The sequence below is a fragment of the Rhipicephalus sanguineus genome, chromosome 6 (assembly GCF_013339695.2).
Source record: "Rhipicephalus sanguineus isolate Rsan-2018 chromosome 6, BIME_Rsan_1.4, whole genome shotgun sequence".
In the NCBI taxonomy this organism is placed as follows: domain Eukaryota; kingdom Metazoa; phylum Arthropoda; class Arachnida; order Ixodida; family Ixodidae; genus Rhipicephalus; species Rhipicephalus sanguineus.
Genome location: NC_051181.1, coordinates 150051886 through 150069114, shown reverse-complemented (window position 1 = coordinate 150069114; position 17229 = coordinate 150051886). Strand labels below are relative to the sequence as shown.

Below are 17229 nucleotides of genomic sequence, written 5' to 3'. Positions count from 1 at the left end.
CTTTACGTTATTCATGTCATGACCAGACAGTCATATTCGTCAAATCCTCTTACCCTCCCATGCAAATGTTGGTCTACACCAAGTTAAGGAGGCGATCATGAGAGCCCCCCGACGTAGGCGGCTAGATAGATAGATAGATAGATAGATAGATAGATAGATAGATAGATAGATAGATAGATAGATAGATAGATAGATAGATAGATAGATAGATAGATAGAAACGGTCAAAGTGCCTAGGGTTCGCTAAGAAATGTTTCGCATTTAGAAGGAAAGAGTGCGTAAGTATTTCAGTCGTACTCGGCCGCCAGCGACGAATGGTTAGCATAGCGACTCTGCTCCTTCATCAGCTGGCATTCTATGAAGAAAAGGGGACAAAACACTCAATATCCATAGTCTGCAGAAGTTAACCACGTTGGGCCAGTTGGTGTTGCAAGATGAAGTGCTCTTTTTTCCCTTTCATTACCCATAGTCTGCCTTCGTTGTGCTGTTGACTTAGGAATAAAAAAAAAAAGATAAACGACTTATAACTGAAGAAACTTATCGGCGCAAATTGAACGAGGACGAGGAACAAACAGAACAACAAGGACGGGCGCCAACTTCCAACTAATTTTATCTCACAGGAGAAAGATGATTTTATCAAACAGTCAAGACAAGTGGTAACAGTGGGCGCGCATCACATTTTTTTCGTCACTTCCTTGTTTGCTTTTCTGGCATCTAACAATCAAAGAACCGTAAGGTGCCGCTAAGGAAACTGAGATATTTATCCTGAAGAGCAGCCCAATCAGTGGAATGAGATTAAATGATCTCAATGTTGCCGTCATAGCAACAGATAGCTAACATTAACCGGCATTAGACAAAATTAACTGACACTATAGCCAACATCGAAGACTGTCTTCAAAACAAAAAGAACTTCAGCCAGTCCTATACACCGTGAAAACCGTCGCACAGCAAAGCTGTAAGCGCGTGAGTGAATGTGATTGGCTAGCGAGATCACGTGCATCATCATCATCATCATCATCATCGTCATCATTTCGAATATCATCATCATTTCTATTTATTTGCTTATTTATTTATTTATAGACTCCCCTCTCTGGTCACGTGACCTGCGTGACGACTAGTCCTACTACTACTACTACCATATATAACCACCATTAGACTATGTTACGGATGGGTTTCGATGCCGCCATATTGGGCTGTTAAGCTTACTGCTCTGTATCTTTAACAAATAAACGAATAGTGCTACTGTTGATAACGGTTAGGTTGGCGCATTCCACGTTTCTTGACCTTATCAATTCACGTCGCGAAATACAAAAAATAGGAAAGCATTCGTTTAACAGCCCAAGGTGGCGGCGCCCCCACATGTCATACGCAAAATAGTCTTACTACTACGACAACGGCACAGAGTAGACTGAGACATTCATTCATTCACAAAACTCTATTAGGAGTCCTGAAGCCCTGTCAGCTTCGCTGTCAAAAAATAACTGCTTCCTATCACTGTTGGCAAAGAGCGCAAGCGCTGTCCGCACCTGCAACATCCGCCGGAGATGATGATGTTTGGTGGTGGCGCGCCGATGTTTGATCTCGCTACGAATACACGCTACTCGTTTCAAAAGTCGTTTCTTCTTTTTCTTCTTTTTTTTTATTTAAGAGGCCCGCACCAGTCCGCACTACCCCCAGGCGAGAACAAACTAGCCACCGCGACCATGCGTATACCACGCAGCTGGTTCGCTGGCGTGGTAGGGATGCCGCGGCGGGTGGTTGGTTCGCCACTCGGGACCGGCCCATCGCTCCGCCTCTTGGAAAGGCGGCCGCTCCACGCGACTTCAAAGTTCAGCCGGCAAATCAACCGACTGGAAGCTCGCACGGTGAGTGCTGCAACTCGAATATACCTAATTCATTAATTTGAACCTCCATTGGAGTTCCGCTCTTAATTGCATGTGCTCAAATGGAACACTTGTACATGAACAGAACTGGAAGATGGGTTTACTTGTATTTCATCAACTTAACCCTGGTCTGTGCATTAGTACTGCGCTCTTATTTAGATGTTGTGCATGAAGGCATCAAAATTTTGTAGCATTGATTACTGCGTTCTTTTAATTACTTACATTAGTGGAACGTACGTCGTTCATTTTAATGTCGTTGAAGCTCTGTAAGCTTGTTTGAAATTCAGCCAGAGTGGTTTACAAAATTGAGTGAAACTTAGCTCAAGTATATATGGCGTCCCAACTATAACGCAGCAATATTTTTAAAAAGAGGAACGGCATTATGGGAATAAAACCTAGTGCATATTGCTTCCAGTACACTGGAGCAGCCACTACCCATTTTTTTTTTGCTAATGAGGCTTGATTGATTAGTTATAACTAATTTTGTAACACGATAAGCACTCACCTAATGATCGAAATGCCAATGAGGCACATGTAGGCATGTTTAAATTATATGCAACTGAGCTCTTTCAGCAACGTATTAATTGCGTGATATCTTTTCATTTCGTGCGCTTTCTTTTTTGGTCGAAAAAAAAAAAGAGTACGCTGCTGAAAATGACGAGGTTAGATGTAGCTTAAGCATGCTTACATATGCCTCATTGGCATTTTGATTATTGTATAAGCACTGGTCGAGTTACAAAATTAATTATAACTAATTATTCAAGCCTCATTAACAAAAAATTAGTAGTGCCTGGTCCAGTGTACTCAGAACAATGTCCATTAGATTTGCTTCGCGTAACGCCGTTCCTGTTTTTTGAAATCTTGTTGCGTGATAGTTGGGACACCCTGTATAACGCTTTACTTCTGAATGTTAGAGTAATTTGAGCCTTGAGAAAAAAATTCCACTCGACCTATATTATTAAATACGTGCAAAATGTGAAAATAATCTGATTGGACAGCCGCTTTGAAGAATTTTTTACATATACAGAGCGGCGCCGATCAATTTAGTGTGCTTTAGATGTCCCAATAGATGCACTTCAAGGAACGGTGATATCGCGTCTTGTTTATTTACATACTCTAAACTATCTCAATCAAGAAATTAGATAACTTGTTAATTAACGTATTTGCCCCCGGAATCGGTAGATTTCTCAATTTCCTTTGCTGTAATGCAAGAGATCTGGCTGAATAACAACTGCTAGTGCTGATGGTGCTCGACTACTGACCCGAAGGTCGCGGGATCGAATCCCGGCCGCGGCGGTCGCATTTCGATGGAGGCAAAATGCTCGAAGCCCGTGCACCTAGATTTAGGTGCCCGTCAAAGAACACCAGATGGTCAAAATTTCCGAAGCCCTCAACCGCGGCGTCTCTCATTATCATATCGTTTTTTTTTTCGGACATAAAACCACAACAATCATGTTTGTGAATGACTATCAAAACGACATTACTAATCCTACGTATTTAGACAGGTAATCCAATGTAAAACCTGCACTCAAGCACAATGTGTTTTCTTGCATAAACAGCTATACGACGAAAAGGTTCCGTCGACGACTATACGAGCACCCAAGCTCGTACTCGCATTTTTGCGAGTCTGCCCAGTATTCTCCATAAAACGCCCGAGAGCTATTCCACGTACGACGCTTGACATTCGACGCTTGATTTGAGAGAGAGAAGAGAAGAGGGAGAAAGGAAAGACAGGGCGCTTGATTTGCTTGCATGATTCTTTAACCCGCTTCCACTACAGCGTAAAGAGGTGAAGCCTCTGCACATCTTTAGTGTACTTGCACAAGCGCTATAGACGTCTGAGAGATTCTTTGTGCCCCAATAAAATTCACATGCAAGTTGAGCGTGTTACACTCCTGTCCTTTCGCCGTTGTACTTATTCAAGAGCAATTCTCCATTCCTTGAAATATCGCACATACTAGCCCAACCATTCACACTTCTAAAACCTCGTTATAACAAAATTTTTAAGATTTGATTTTCACTTTGTTATACACAGCTTTTCTTTTTTGCCACAAGTTCACGTGTATTAAGAGGAACCAAGAAACGCCAGTAGAAATAAGCAGATTTCTCCAGTTATGATATGAAACTTTGAGCGCAAATAACCGACGCAGGACAAGAAGGGAAACACACACCACAGGCGCTCTGGTGTGTGTTTCCCTTCTTGGTCCTGCGTCTTTTATTTGCGCTCAAAGTTTCATATCATGATGCGATACCAACTAGCCCTCCTATAGCTATCCTGTTGCAATGTTTTCTCCAGTTAATCGGCGGTCATTCACAGTGGGTACAAAGAAGAGGGGACCTAATCGAGGGCAGCGTTACAGTATAAAGAGTGATGATTGGAATCGGTAATCTTCGGGCACAGGATTTATTAGGGTGTGCACGAGAGGTTAAAACGAAGACTAACATATAGCAGACGTCCTCGTTGTGGATTCTGGTCATTCGATGATTGTGAAACCTACAGGACCTCTCAAATGGCGTCCGTCCAGCTCTGAAATGGTAATCAGTTGGTAGAACTCGAATTTTTCAATGCGTCGCCGCCGAGCTCGCTGATCTATATGAGGATAATCTCGTTATAACGAACACTGATATGACAAATTATCGGTTATAGCGAACTAAAAATGAACTTTGGTTGGTCACGCTTTATTTCAGTGACACTTATTGTTTTAATAGCGAAGCCGAAAACGCGAAAGCCGCCGTGATATCGGCTGTAACGAAGAAATTAAGGGTTCGCGCGTGGCTCCAAACTCGAGAGGCAGCATAAAGAACAAAATAAATATTGAAAGACAATACACAACTACATTTTTTTTTATATTTTAAAAAGTTGCGGAAAATTTCGTTCATCCAGCGAAAAAAAAAAGAGCATTTGACTGGTTGCGCCAACGTATGAAAGGAAGTCTGAATTGTCACACGAATACAAGTAAGGAGTACGTCTTATAGTGGGTTTCAAGTCCAGAGTAATGAGGTTCAGTATTTATGATTTTTAGGCGAGCGCGGATTGGCGATTTGCTAGAGCCAATATTTATATCTACTGTTACAACGAATATCGGATATAACGAACATACTTATGGTACGCATGCCACTTCGTTATGTATAGGTTCGACTGTAGTGGACCCTCAGAGAAGGAGGAGGAGGAGACAACTTTCAGTATGAATAGAAACCTTGGCGCCAAAAACGCCACTACGCAGGAACACAAAGGAACTCAACGAAGCGCCCGTCCTGTCTATGTGTTCCTTTGTATTCCTGCGTGGTCGTGTTTTTGGCGCCAAGATTACTGTTCACACTGAACATGAACCAACTAGCCCAACAGCGAGTATTACAAGAAAGAGAGAGAGAGAGAGACTCGTTATTGCAAAAACAGATTTTTGCCGCCGTGTATATAACCGCTGGCATGCTATACTCTGTGTAGGGAAGGGGAATGGTATTAAAAGATTGCAAAAGGCAGGGAAAATAATAATAAAAAGAAAGAATGCAAACAAATATTAAATGCGCAAGTGAACCTGATAATAATAATCACAACTAGGATGTCAGGTAAGTCTAGGCTTTTTTTTACATGAAATAGTCGATCATTAAAGCTTTCCGATTAGGCCAATTTCTGACAGGTCATTAAACACTGACTCTGAGACCCGTGCTGTTTTGAAGGGCGATGTATTGGACCTAACATGCTGTGTGACGTTAAAGGAACGTGACAAATCATGTCCATTTGTCACTCAAACAATTACACAAAAAAAAAGAGAATACATGCACGCGTACAAGCAGAACGCCATTGCTCCTATATGCATACTCGATGTTATCCGAATAAGAGATTGACTTAATTGCGAGTCGGCGTCCCAATTGTCCCTTTCACCGTCCTTTGTGCGCTGATACTGTATAGTTTTGTTTTCCTTTGATGTGTGGTTTCCTTATAATCCCTAGTTGCGCCATTGATGCACACTTTTAACGACATACAGTTTCCTTACATCCGCCTATTTCGCTACATCCGCCTTTTCGATGAAGTGGTATGGCGCCACATTCGTTTTTTTTTTTTCTTCTTGGCGTTCTCATAATTGTCTCCTTCTGAACTGCTCCAGGATACGCAGGCACGCTCATGAGTACCGGTGGTGCCGGTGGCGAAGAGACGGCCCTCGTGGCCGCACAACCACTGCCGGCTGGCTGCCGTTCTCGGCCCTTCTCAACACCTTCCTGCAACCAGCCGCTTGCGGCGGATGCTCACGGACGCCTGCGGTTCACGACCCGTGACGCGGCCGGTGCCCGTGGCTTGCGCCGGCGTCGAGCTTCTCCTACCGGCGACCGCGAACCCGCTGTGCGCGCGTCTGGCTCGCGACTGTCACGAGCAGAACGCGACCGTGTCGCGACTGGCGTGCGGTCGCCTCTCGCTGATCACGACGCGCGCCCTGTGCGCGGGCGAGGAGCTTCGGCCGTGGCTCTCGCCTTCGCTGCTCACCGAGCTCGGCGTGCCGGCGGCGCTGACGCCGGCGCACATTCGCGGCCACCGGTGCTACGCGTGTCCGGACTGCGGCACGGCCTTCGAGCAGCCCAACCCGCTCAAGGCGCATCTGGCGTTGGACGCGTGCGGCGCCAAGCCGCCGAGGCTGGCGCCTCCCAGGCACGCGTGCGCCTTCTGCGGGAAGCTCTACTCTCGCAGGTGATGAGGCAGTCTCTCTCCCCGTATTCAGCCAGACGATGCTCTCGATTCGATCTTCGACATAAACGCGTACAGAAATTGCGCTTCAACGACCCTGTTGGGGGGTTCCTGTGATTAATATGCAGCTTCTTCAGAAACGGGTCTCTGCGTTCAAGTATAGACGATGGGAGTGGCAGTATACACAACATTAGCACCTTTGCGAATGTATAAAGAAAGGTGGCTTGATTTGGCATATGACTAACACTATTCACTGATGAGGGCAAAGTAAGTTTAATCTGGCGGCTCCTTGTGTCAAGAAAACGGGACGATGGCGCGACGTACGACACGAAATATGCAGGAAGTAAACCGCTGTCTGTCATCGAAATCGCGTGTCAGATATTTTTATCCCCACCATGTGATCAAAATTTATACATCAGTATTCTCTCGTCGTAGTTTGAGCGCGTTATCGCTTAAGATTAAGTGTAGCTGGGTGTTAGCCACGGGAAAAACAAAAGCTTTTAGTTAATGGTTTGAGCATCGGAATAGCCTGAAATTTTACTTAATTTGAGCATCGGAATAGCCTGGAAGTATTGATGTAGCATGAACTGTGACTACTAACATTTAGAAGAGTCGCCGCCCCTTCCACGAGCTGGAAGCCAGAAGCTGTGTCTAAAGTCAACATCATGTGTAGTGGTCGCAACAGCTATTGAAATACCTGGTGTGGTTACCTGACGCAGCTGCCACAGCGCCCGCCGCAGCCGAGTAGAACTTTGCACATTCCTCGAACATATGTCCGGCGTTCATCTTTCGACCCCGTGGTTTCCTGGTGCCGCAGTATGTTTCACTTTGCCAGGTATAGGAACAATTACTCATACAAAAGTTTCCGAAGTAGCGCTTTCCCAGTATATATTGTAGCAATGCGACACAAGAACAACCTGCATTCTTTTTTCTTCAGCTTTATCGCTCAAAGACTCAGTTCTTGAAGTGCTTATCTTTCTCAACGCGGCACGTGATCTGAGAGTAAGCGTATACGGATTTGTACATGTGTGTTCGCAGGTACGGCCTAAAGATTCACGTGCGCACGCACACCGGCCACAAGCCCCTAGAGTGTCGTTTCTGCCGGAGGCCGTTCAGTGACCCGTCCAACCTTAACAAGCACGTGCGCCTGCACGCGCAGCGGGATTCGCCTTACCGCTGCGCGCTGTGCGCCAAGAGACTGGTGCGCCGCCGAGACCTGGACCGACACCTACGTGCGCGACATCAGCTCGAAGCTCAGCCTGTACTGACAGCTACCAGACCAACGTCCTGCGACGACGACAGCCGCAGCAGCGTCGGCGCTCTCTTGAACACTCGTGAAACAGACTGTTCCTCGAGTGATGCACAGCGGAGTGGTATACCAAGGGGTGAGGGCGTTTATGAGAGCTTACGCTCATGGAGGAAGGAAAAAACTAGGAGTGAGCCTCACGCAACAATCTTGAAGCCTAGTCATAAAAATGTTAAGGAGAAATAGGCCCTGATCACGTGATAGGCAAGCGCCACTATTGGTCGGCTTGCTTTGGTTGTGTAGCATGTAGGCGCTTCTTAGGGGCCTAATCTATACCGAGGAAGCACCGCGCACTGGTCAGGAGGGGCGACGTCAAAGGAGGTTGGCCTGGCCGAGGCTAGCGGAATCACGTGGCGCTCCCTCCTATAAAAAATGTCTTTTCCTTCATTCATGCTTACGCCACAGCTTACGTCAAACAATCACGTGATTGAATTCCACGTACGACGGGCAGGTGGCCCCTCCAATACATACATTTTTTTTTTAATTTGGAACTTGTTCTGCCTCACAGACATCGTCATCGACAAAGGGCGACTATTTTTCTATGGTATAGTCCTCAAAAAACGGTGAGGTTGTGTTTCTTGTTCTTTATCTCACAAACCTAGACATTGCTCGCCACACTTAGCAAGAATAAAGATGAATTTATCGTCGTCAGCAAGCCTGATCATGTGTAAAATCAAGACACCATTCATCACGCAAATATAGCGTCCAGTCGACTGCGAGTTCAACAAAAGAAAAGTCGGCTGCTAGAGTCTGCTAGAAACAGACTCTACGAAATCACACCAAACCTACGGGTGGGAAGAGCTCGTAGCAAATAATTATTTCACGACGCTTGAGAACTCTTCCCACGGCCCTTCACTTGTCAAGATCGTCCGATTCGTGCGTAGGCGAGGAAGATCTAAAATTTCTGACGTGCTGAACTGGGATGATTAATATCGAATGAATACGAACTCTCTTTCTCTCTCTCTCCAGCACTAGAAAGGACACGAAATAATCTACAGAAAGTACGTCGTTACAATACCTGGTAACCATGCATGTTCAGCAGCTGGCACCACAATACAGCTCTGGCGTCTGCAAGCCCGGATCAAATCCTGAAAACAGTTCTCAGGAAACTTTACTTGAATTGCATTTTTCGCTAACCACTTGAAGATATTCCATAAAAAAGTATCCTAGCTAGTTTCGCTCTTGCAGCGGTAAGTAGCACTGCATTCAGGTGATTCTTTCTCTGTCCTCTTTCACACTGTTCCCTTCGTTCGTCTACAAATTCCGCACGCCCATCTGACAAGATACTTAGCAAAGATGTCTATTCTCCATACATCTCTCCCGAAAAGTGCTTCACCGGGAATGGCTGAAATATAAGGTAGAGATTCGCGTATATGTGTTGCGAGAGAAGAGTTACGGGGTGTAAACACTATTCCTCTGAGTTCGCGACAGCGTCCACTCCACCGGACCGCATCAGCCACCGTCCGTTGCCAGTGCTGCGTCGGTCGGTTCCGTCAAAAACTGCGTGTTAAGCGAGCTGCTGCGGCATGGCATTGGCGTCTCCCAAAGCACGCAGCAGGTGAAAGGACAGGGCGAGCAGGCCGATTCCCAGCAGGTCTCCCAGCGCGGTCAAGTACGGGATGGCCGCGTTATCCGGGTCGATCTGGCGGGCCCACATCCAGTACACCATGCACCGCGACAGGTACAACAGCATGAACACCTGGAGCAGCGCCGACGAAAAGTAGACGAGCAGGAAGACGGGCGTGACGGCCATGCGGCTGGGCCGCACGAAGCTGATGGTGTAGGTGAAGACCAGGTGACCAGGGAGGACCATCATCATGAGGACGCGGGCTGCACGTGCGTTGCGGCCCTTGCCGAAGAAGGCCGAGCAGGGGTCGAGGCAGATGCCGCCTCCGGCCTCAATCGGGCGGGCGCCAATCTTGGTGCGCTGGTGCAGGTAGGTGGACAGACGGCTCGTCTGGATCGCCACAAGGTTCCCCGCCACACCTACGGGCATGCATGTTACATCAGCACCCCCCTTAAGAGCATATGCAGTTACTACCAATGTTAATAAACTAGACCTAATCTAGTAACGGTGGTTACTACAGCGATGCGATTCAACGAGCTCCCTATAGCCTCGTCAGCCATTACAAGTGCACGTTAGTACAAAATATTTATTTATTTATTTATTTATTTATTTATTTATTTATTTATTTATTTATTTATTTATTTATTTATTTATTTATTTATTCACGCCTATAAAAGCATATATAGCAACTTCTCTGAAGTGCATAATGTCGGACAAATAGCGCTTACGTATACAACTGTGCCAGATAATCATTGAAACAATGATAAAACTTCATATCGGCTGGCGAACGGTAAGGCACAACTTATGCTGCATCTAGCAAAGAAATGAGCACCTGATCAATTCCCCTTCTTTGGCGAAAATGGTTCCATTACAAGTTTTCGCCGCGTATGCGCAGAAAGGTTCAAGAGTGTCGCATAGCTTAACTGCTGGTGTAAACCCGAGTTATGTAAACAAATGACCAAGACGCTTCTGTCTTCTTTCTTCTTCCCGTTTTTGCGATGTTTGGTTGCAGTAAAAGAAAAACAAAATGCGCACATGTCGGGCTGAAAAAAAAGGTAGGTGGGCCTAGTTTGCGCTAAGAAAGTGCGCTCGACACTTGATACTGAGCGCTGACACGCATATTAGCTTCTGGAAAAGTTCTCCAAGGTGTGCCTGCGTAAATGGCAGAAATAGCAAATGAGACTACTATGTACTTAGCTATGTTTCGTAGCTCATGTGTACAAAAATCAGACGTGTGGAGCTCCGATTACAAGTCCACGGATGAATGAGTTATCAAACTTCGTGGCAGACTCACCGCTGATGACTGGCTGGAAAACGGCCAGATTCTCGAACGTCGGTACCGTCATATCCAGTATGGAACCGCCGAGGCTGCATGAGCGCAAAATTATACATGACCGGTACACCGGAGTTGGGACAACCAACGGCAGAGTGTGAACTAGCCAGCGAAGACCCACGGGCTTTACTATAGTAAGGCGCCTCTCTTTTTCTTTGTCAAGTATCAAACAATCGATCAATCAAGAGAAACGTGTTCATTGTCATACGAGAAGAAATATTTGCAGATTTATTTAAACTTTTAGTATTCATAATTGGTTGAAGGTCCAAACTTCTTCGCGTTCTTTTTGAAACCTGGAAAATGAACACCAACTGTAATAACCGTAAGTTACTTACGCAGAGGGAGGGGGGGGGGAGGGGGAGGATAACTTTTGTTTTACAACTATAAAAATATGTAGCCTATATTTGTAAGTAGAGAGTACATAATGTAGTAGGGATTATGAAATATGCAGAAAAGATAGCATCGCGATGTCCAACATTAACACAACGTTCATTGTTCAATACATAAAACCAACTTTTAATAAAAAAGGAGACGATTAAGTGCATTATGTACTTAACTATATATGGGGGATCTGCATGCAGCTGCTCCTCATAGATTTTCATTAAATAAAAAAAGGAGTGATGTTGGTAATGCGTGCTACAGTATACGTTACCATGCAGATCAACGTGCATACATGATGGTAGTGACATACGTGAACGTCGTTGCCGCTATGCGTGGTAATTTCCTGATAGGTTCCTTCCCATCACCCACCAATGCAAATCACAACACAAATTGAAACAACAAAAGCAGCTTCCACCACGTGAGCCGTAGTGCTGTTAGTCCATATTCCCTGTCTTAATATAGGGCCCTCAAAACATTGAATTAGTGCAACTCCTCCTCCGCGCAACACTTTCGGTTCCACGAAGCAGTTGAACATAGGCGTTTCCCCGGGGGGGAGGGGCAGCCCCCCTCCCCTAATCATCTAAGGGTGGAGGCGCTAAGTCAGCCCCGCACCTTTGCTCAGTCGGACCTAAGTTCCTGTCATTTTTTAATGTGCAGCGTTGTGGCCATGCAGGTTTTTGACAATAATGGTGGCCAAGGACCCCTAATGTTGCATTCTAAGAACAGTTTACTTCTTTAGCCCCGTAAAGTCGGGGACCAAAGGCAGGTCGTTGTGAGCAGCACGTCATCGCTCCATTTTAATTTTTGAATCCACTGCGAAGCTTGTTTTCTTCCGGACTCGTCCTTTATTTTTTTTTTGGGGGGGGGGGGGGGCGGTGGTTGCGCCCCCCCCCCCCCCAGGGTTCTCACGCAGGCTTGCGCAGGGTTCTCACGGAGAACCCTGCGCAAGCGTATGCACTTGAGCAAAAGTGAAACGCATACTCGCCGCGCACCTTGAGATGGCCATGGCCGAGATTATTGGTATCCAGCCGCTCCACAGCACGGACGAAGTGTACGTGTTGCTGCGCGCTATGAGCACCCAGAGTGGGATGAACAGCAGGAAGAAGATGACCACGCACAGGTACAGGCGCACGTCCTCGGTGCCGCCGAAAAGCAGCGATCCAGCGCCGGCGAGAAGCGCCAGCGTTGTCAAGTCTCCGAGGGAAGCAGCCACGGGAATGGCCACGTTGTCCGGGTTGATGTGGTGCTTGCGTGACAGGATGACAACGCCGATCATGACCGAACCGAGCACCAGGCTGGCAACACTCGCCGTGACCAAGCTGCTGGCGCACAGCATGAGCGCGTTTCTCATGTCGAAGCGGCGCTCCGTGATAAAGCCCATCATGACGGCGAATAGCGACGCCAGCAGCGACACCACCGTGGCCTGGCACTGCACCAGCGCCATGTTGCCGCTTGCCGACTTCCACTGCTCGCGCAGCGTGTCCATGTTGCCCAGGTTGGCCTGCTCGCGCATGCGTACACGACGTGATGTTCAAAGTGTGGATACGGTGCTTTATACAATTCAGTCTGTAGTAGGTTACAGCCTAAGAATAAGTACAAGCTCCACCCACTGCCAGCACTGTCCCAACCAGAGAGAATTTGCATAGACGCTCCACTCTATCACAACTGCTTATTTCCGTGACGTCAAGCACTTATCGCTTGTTTCATATAGTTGGCGTACCTGCACAGACACATATTCGTGTCGCTGGTTTTAAGTCGAAAACTTGAACGTACTGGCAAATTTCACCAGAGATTCTGACATTACTGGTTAGCCAAAGGTCATATCTCGGTCAGGAACGACAAACCTTTAGTTTTCGATATTCGTTGTATTTGCACTAGTATACAGAAAAGTACTAGCAGCTCGAAAGGAAACCAACTTGCACGACTTAGGGGACTGACAAGTGCGCCGCTGTTTTGTGGGCGGAGCTTGTACTTACTATTATGTCTCTCATTTCCGCTGTTCACCTCATGACTGAAAACATGGCGTAAAGCTGGTTTAGAATATATATATGCAAGAAGGGTATTATTGCTCTAGCCGTTACATTACACGATGTTTATCTTCACAAAGCCACGTCATCAAGCCCACACTGTTCGCCGACGGTGCCATCGTTGAGTACCCGAAGAGAGAGATCGCTGAACGGTCTCTCCTTTCCATCTAAATAAGCCAATGTCCAGTGGGACTCTGAAATGCGTATGAAACCGTCTGAAATCCACGAAGAACGGGTACCTATTGATCGTTTCCGTCGACGTCATGATGGTCGACATCTTCAGGTATTAGCCGAGTAAACAATACACGTGACAGCGCGACAGTTGCGCCTTACGCCAAGCGACCAATCGATAAGTAATACACGCTAAAAAAGAGCGAGTAAAAAAATGTGTGATGATTGCTATAGTTCTAAATACTGCGCTAAATGCAGCTCCATTACTGCGAAACCCGAGGACGTGCGTAGCACGGGTACCCAGCGATTCCCTCTCGTAGAGTTCCCACTGCTCCGTTTACCAAACCGCCGATAACGTCAATGTTTGAGGTAAGGATGTAGGGTTTCTCCGGCACGAGTAGAATCTTGTTAGGGAGATTCGCAAACTCGGTGTGCGACATGCGCGCTACTTTTTGCTGCGCTTTATCGACTTCTTGCTTCTTACGGCAATTGAGATACGTGTCGCCTGCAGCGAGTTCCGTCAGGTTCCCCCTTCAAATGTAGCGACGAAGGCGCCGGAGAAGCGCCGGTGGGAGGAGCAATTGCGCGCTTGGCGAGGCAGTGGCGCTCTCTCTGGCGCGGCGCGGGTGTCAACCACATGTTTCCGAAGGGTTTTTAGCAATTGTAAGTTAATTATTGCGATTATTTCTTGGTTATTTTTATTCATTATGTTATTTTAGACCCTCTTCGTTTATTTTAACTCGGTTTTGAGCATATAGCTTTGTTTTAGGCCTGTATTGGCCACTTGATTTTGAGCGTGATCACGCCACATGAGACGGACGGACGACAAGCCGGGCCACTGCTACGTACTTAAAAACAATCTTTTTTTTTCATAACGATAATCGCCATCTACATTGCATGCGTTTCCTTGCATTATCGCCGTGCGCCCGGTACTTTCAGGTCACGAGCGGCATGCGCGTTATCGGCGTGACACTGCATTCTTCATAGGAAAGTGGCGAGCGCTGACTTTTCAACGAGGGAAAAGCAAGCAAGCCAGATGACGATTATTGTTTCGGGACAAAAAGGCAGCCTTTTTACGTGCTCTTTTTTATTTTTTAGGGTTTATGGGTAAGCCGGTGAACAAACGATCACCGTCATACAATGTAAAACGATATGCCTCTGATACTATGGTGCACTGAAGTCATCGCGACCGCCATCTTTGGGCGCTATAGCATGTTTGTGGCGTCGTGTGAAAACAATGTATACACGCGCGGACATAGGCGTGCGCACGAGGGGCTCCTCCTGCCCCCCCCCCCCATAGTTACCTAGGAGGGGGGGGGGGGGGGGGGGCTCAAAGTATGCCCTATCCTCTGACTTAATAGGGCGGGGGGACGGTTTGATGAACTTTCGCCCCCCCTCCCTCTGAAGGGGAACCCTGAGCACGCATATATGCACGCGAAAGCTTGCCGCACACCTGTGTAGACATACGAGCCGCCATGGTCATCTCGAGGTTTCCCTTGAGGCCCAGAAGTGCAGGCACCAGGATGAACAGCTCGGTGACGTTCTGGAAGACGGGCCAGTGCTGCACCATGTCCAGCAGCAGCCCCGCGCCCACCGTGCCGAAGCCGGCCGCCAAAAACGGCACGAACACCTGCAGCGCCGTGGCCCGGATGGACTCCTCGAACCACAGGTCATCCTCGCTGTCTCCGCTGCCGGCAGAAGCGCGGGCTGCGCTGGACTTGATACGAATTTCCGAGGTGTCGACGCACAACCCATCGCCGTCGCCATCACTGCAAGCAGTGTCGCATCAAAAAGTACGAAACGGACACATAAGGATAGACATAATGTTTAGCGCTTGCGTCTATGTCTATCTTTCTGTGTCCGTTTTGTCCTTGTTTTTAATGCGCGCTGTCATAAGCTATCATGAACCAACTAGCCCACCAATACGGTTTAAGCAAGTTCAGGGATGTCCACAAGAAGTTCAGCAACTCCATAGTATAGAATCGCCAAATCGACGATTTGGTATATGTCCCGAAAAAAAAAAAAAAAACTGGGCAGCCTAGAATCGCAAGGAACAAGAAAGAATGTGCTCACAGCTATAGATTTTTCCTTGAGAGAAGCGAGTATGTATATACTACAAGTACTGCTTTTCGGTCGTGTTGGCAGTTCATCCTATGCGGGGATGCCTACACATGCCTACACGCACGCCTATGCCTACAGTGTCCTACACTGATCAGTTTGGATCACACTGATCACCCCACACTGACCAGTTAATATATATGGGACTTCACAAGCAAAAAGCAACAAATAATGCTTTCTACTACTACTACTACTACTACTACTACTACTACTACTACTACTACTACTACTACTACTACTACTACTACTACTACTACTGCTACATTGTTTGATTACATTTGATGGATCTGCAAAACAAGCAAACCGCGAGAAACAAACCACAATTAAGTCGCCTCTCACCTGAAATCAGCCATCAGAACGATACAAGAATTTTTTTCTTACCAATGCTCGCTGATATGTAGGACGCTTGCGCCCGACAAGTCGTTTCTTTTCTGTAAATACTCCGTCAATTCTGTCACCTCGATCGAGCTGGAAAGATAATGTGGATATTTGTGTAAGAATAAAAACAGATCAGGTGATGTTCAGCGTTATAATCTGCTCTTCCAGGTTCTTTATTAATAGGTGCCGTGACATCAGTGACAGTCGCTGCCTATAACTGAACTGAAGGTGGACCCAGACCCAGGACCTTTTGGTAGACAAGGACCGGTAATAATGTTGTACAACTAGTGAACTATGGTGATCCTACTGATTCTCTGTTGAGCATCGAAAAATAATATTTTCGGGTTTTTTTATAGTTATGTTCATGAACATCACTATAAAAAAACCCGAAATTTTTTGATGCGCCAATGGTTATGTTGGTTAGGAGGGGATGAAGGGGGGGGGGTGGAGGGAAGGGTATCTTTTATTTACTGCGCAGCAGTTAGTCAGGCAGCCAATTAGCATATAGGGAGAGACGGAAGGCAACCCTCTTTCAACAACCCCTCCCTTGGGTGTACAGCCTCTCGACAGTTTGTGAAACCTCTTCGTTCCGTCAAATTAATTACCGAAGCACAACTTCGCTCCAAGGAGAGCGATGAAAGCGAAGTAATGCGCAAGTAAGGTGACCGCTTGGTATGTAGTATACAGTCTCCAAAGGATCACGCTCGCGGTCATTTTAAGTGTGCACTATACATTATGGTACCGAGACCGCGATTTCCACTCCCCTGAAAGGGTGAGGACGCTCGCGATGTGTTATACGACGCAGCGCCCTTGATACGTAGCTGATGATAAACCACGCGTGATCGCACAGTGTAGATTCTGTTCGACACTCTATTGGGGATCGATGGCTTTCATTATGCGCGTTGCCAATTTTCAGGGGTAAAGAACAGCCTGGCATGATTCGAGCGAATGCATATTCAAAGCAGAGAGAGGAGAGACTCACTTTGATGCGTGGCGCGCCTGCCGCTCCGCCATGGCCACACTGCGATGCCACACGGCTCCAATTAAGATAAGCGCGCAATTTGCCCCCCCCCCCCTCTGTAATCCAGCCGCTCGATAGCCACTTCACCTAGGAAAAGGCGTACTCCTTCCCTTGTCATAAGCAAGCCCGTAATCGCCGTCGCATGCGTAACCATGTCAAGGGCGAAAGGAAATTCTCCGTAAAATCCCGTGTCAGGACGCTGAGAGAGCGCGCTCAGTCGAACGCCGCGAAACCACCTGAGGTCATGGGCGGGCGCAGGGTTCTCCATTAGGGGGAGGGGCGAAGTTTCACAGCACTCCCCCCTCCCCTCCCCCACCCTTTTGAAAACAAGCTCCGCAGTGGACGCAATGCACTCACAAAGGCAGCT

The 17229-nt window shown here is 47.1% G+C and overlaps 2 protein-coding genes across 2 annotated transcripts; one reads left to right on the top strand and one right to left on the bottom strand.

Annotated features, from left to right (window-relative positions):
- Positions 1 to 6024: 6024 nt before the first annotated feature.
- On the top strand, positions 6025 to 9027 carry LOC119397631 (zinc finger protein 846). The gene is made up of 2 exons (XM_037665057.2): positions 6025 to 6563; positions 7599 to 9027. Exons 1-2 carry the CDS (start codon positions 6124 to 6126, stop codon positions 8050 to 8052), a joined length of 894 nt encoding a protein of 297 aa, XP_037520985.1. The 5' UTR covers positions 6025 to 6123; the 3' UTR covers positions 8053 to 9027.
- Positions 9027 to 16933, bottom strand: LOC119396773 (solute carrier family 41 member 1). The gene is made up of 6 exons (XM_037664097.2): positions 16824 to 16933; positions 15845 to 15931; positions 14799 to 15114; positions 12140 to 12648; positions 10728 to 10801; positions 9027 to 9852 (listed from the first exon to the last, which is right to left on the bottom strand). Exons 1-6 carry the CDS (start codon positions 16853 to 16855, stop codon positions 9374 to 9376), a joined length of 1497 nt encoding a protein of 498 aa, XP_037520025.1. The 5' UTR covers positions 16856 to 16933; the 3' UTR covers positions 9027 to 9373.
- Positions 16934 to 17229: the final 296 nt, after the last annotated feature.

Excerpts from the sequence above, each read along its gene's own strand:
- LOC119397631 (XM_037665057.2), top strand. The coding sequence starts at position 6,124 with ATGCTCACGGACGCCTGCGGTTCACGACCCGTGACGCGGCCGGTGCCC. Across the intron at positions 6,564-7,598 it reads GGGAAGCTCTACTCTCGCAG|GTACGGCCTAAAGATTCACG; the intron begins GTGATGAGGCAG and ends GTGTGTTCGCAG.
- LOC119396773 (XM_037664097.2), bottom strand. The coding sequence starts at position 16,855 with ATGGCGGAGCGGCAGGCGCGCCACGCATCAAA. Across the intron at positions 15,115-15,844 it reads CTACATATCAGCGAGCATTG|TGATGGCGACGGCGATGGGT; the intron begins GTAAGAAAAAAA and ends CACTGCTTGCAG. Across the intron at positions 9,853-10,727 it reads TTTCCAGCCAGTCATCAGCG|GTGTGGCGGGGAACCTTGTG; the intron begins GTGAGTCTGCCA and ends GCATGCCCGTAG.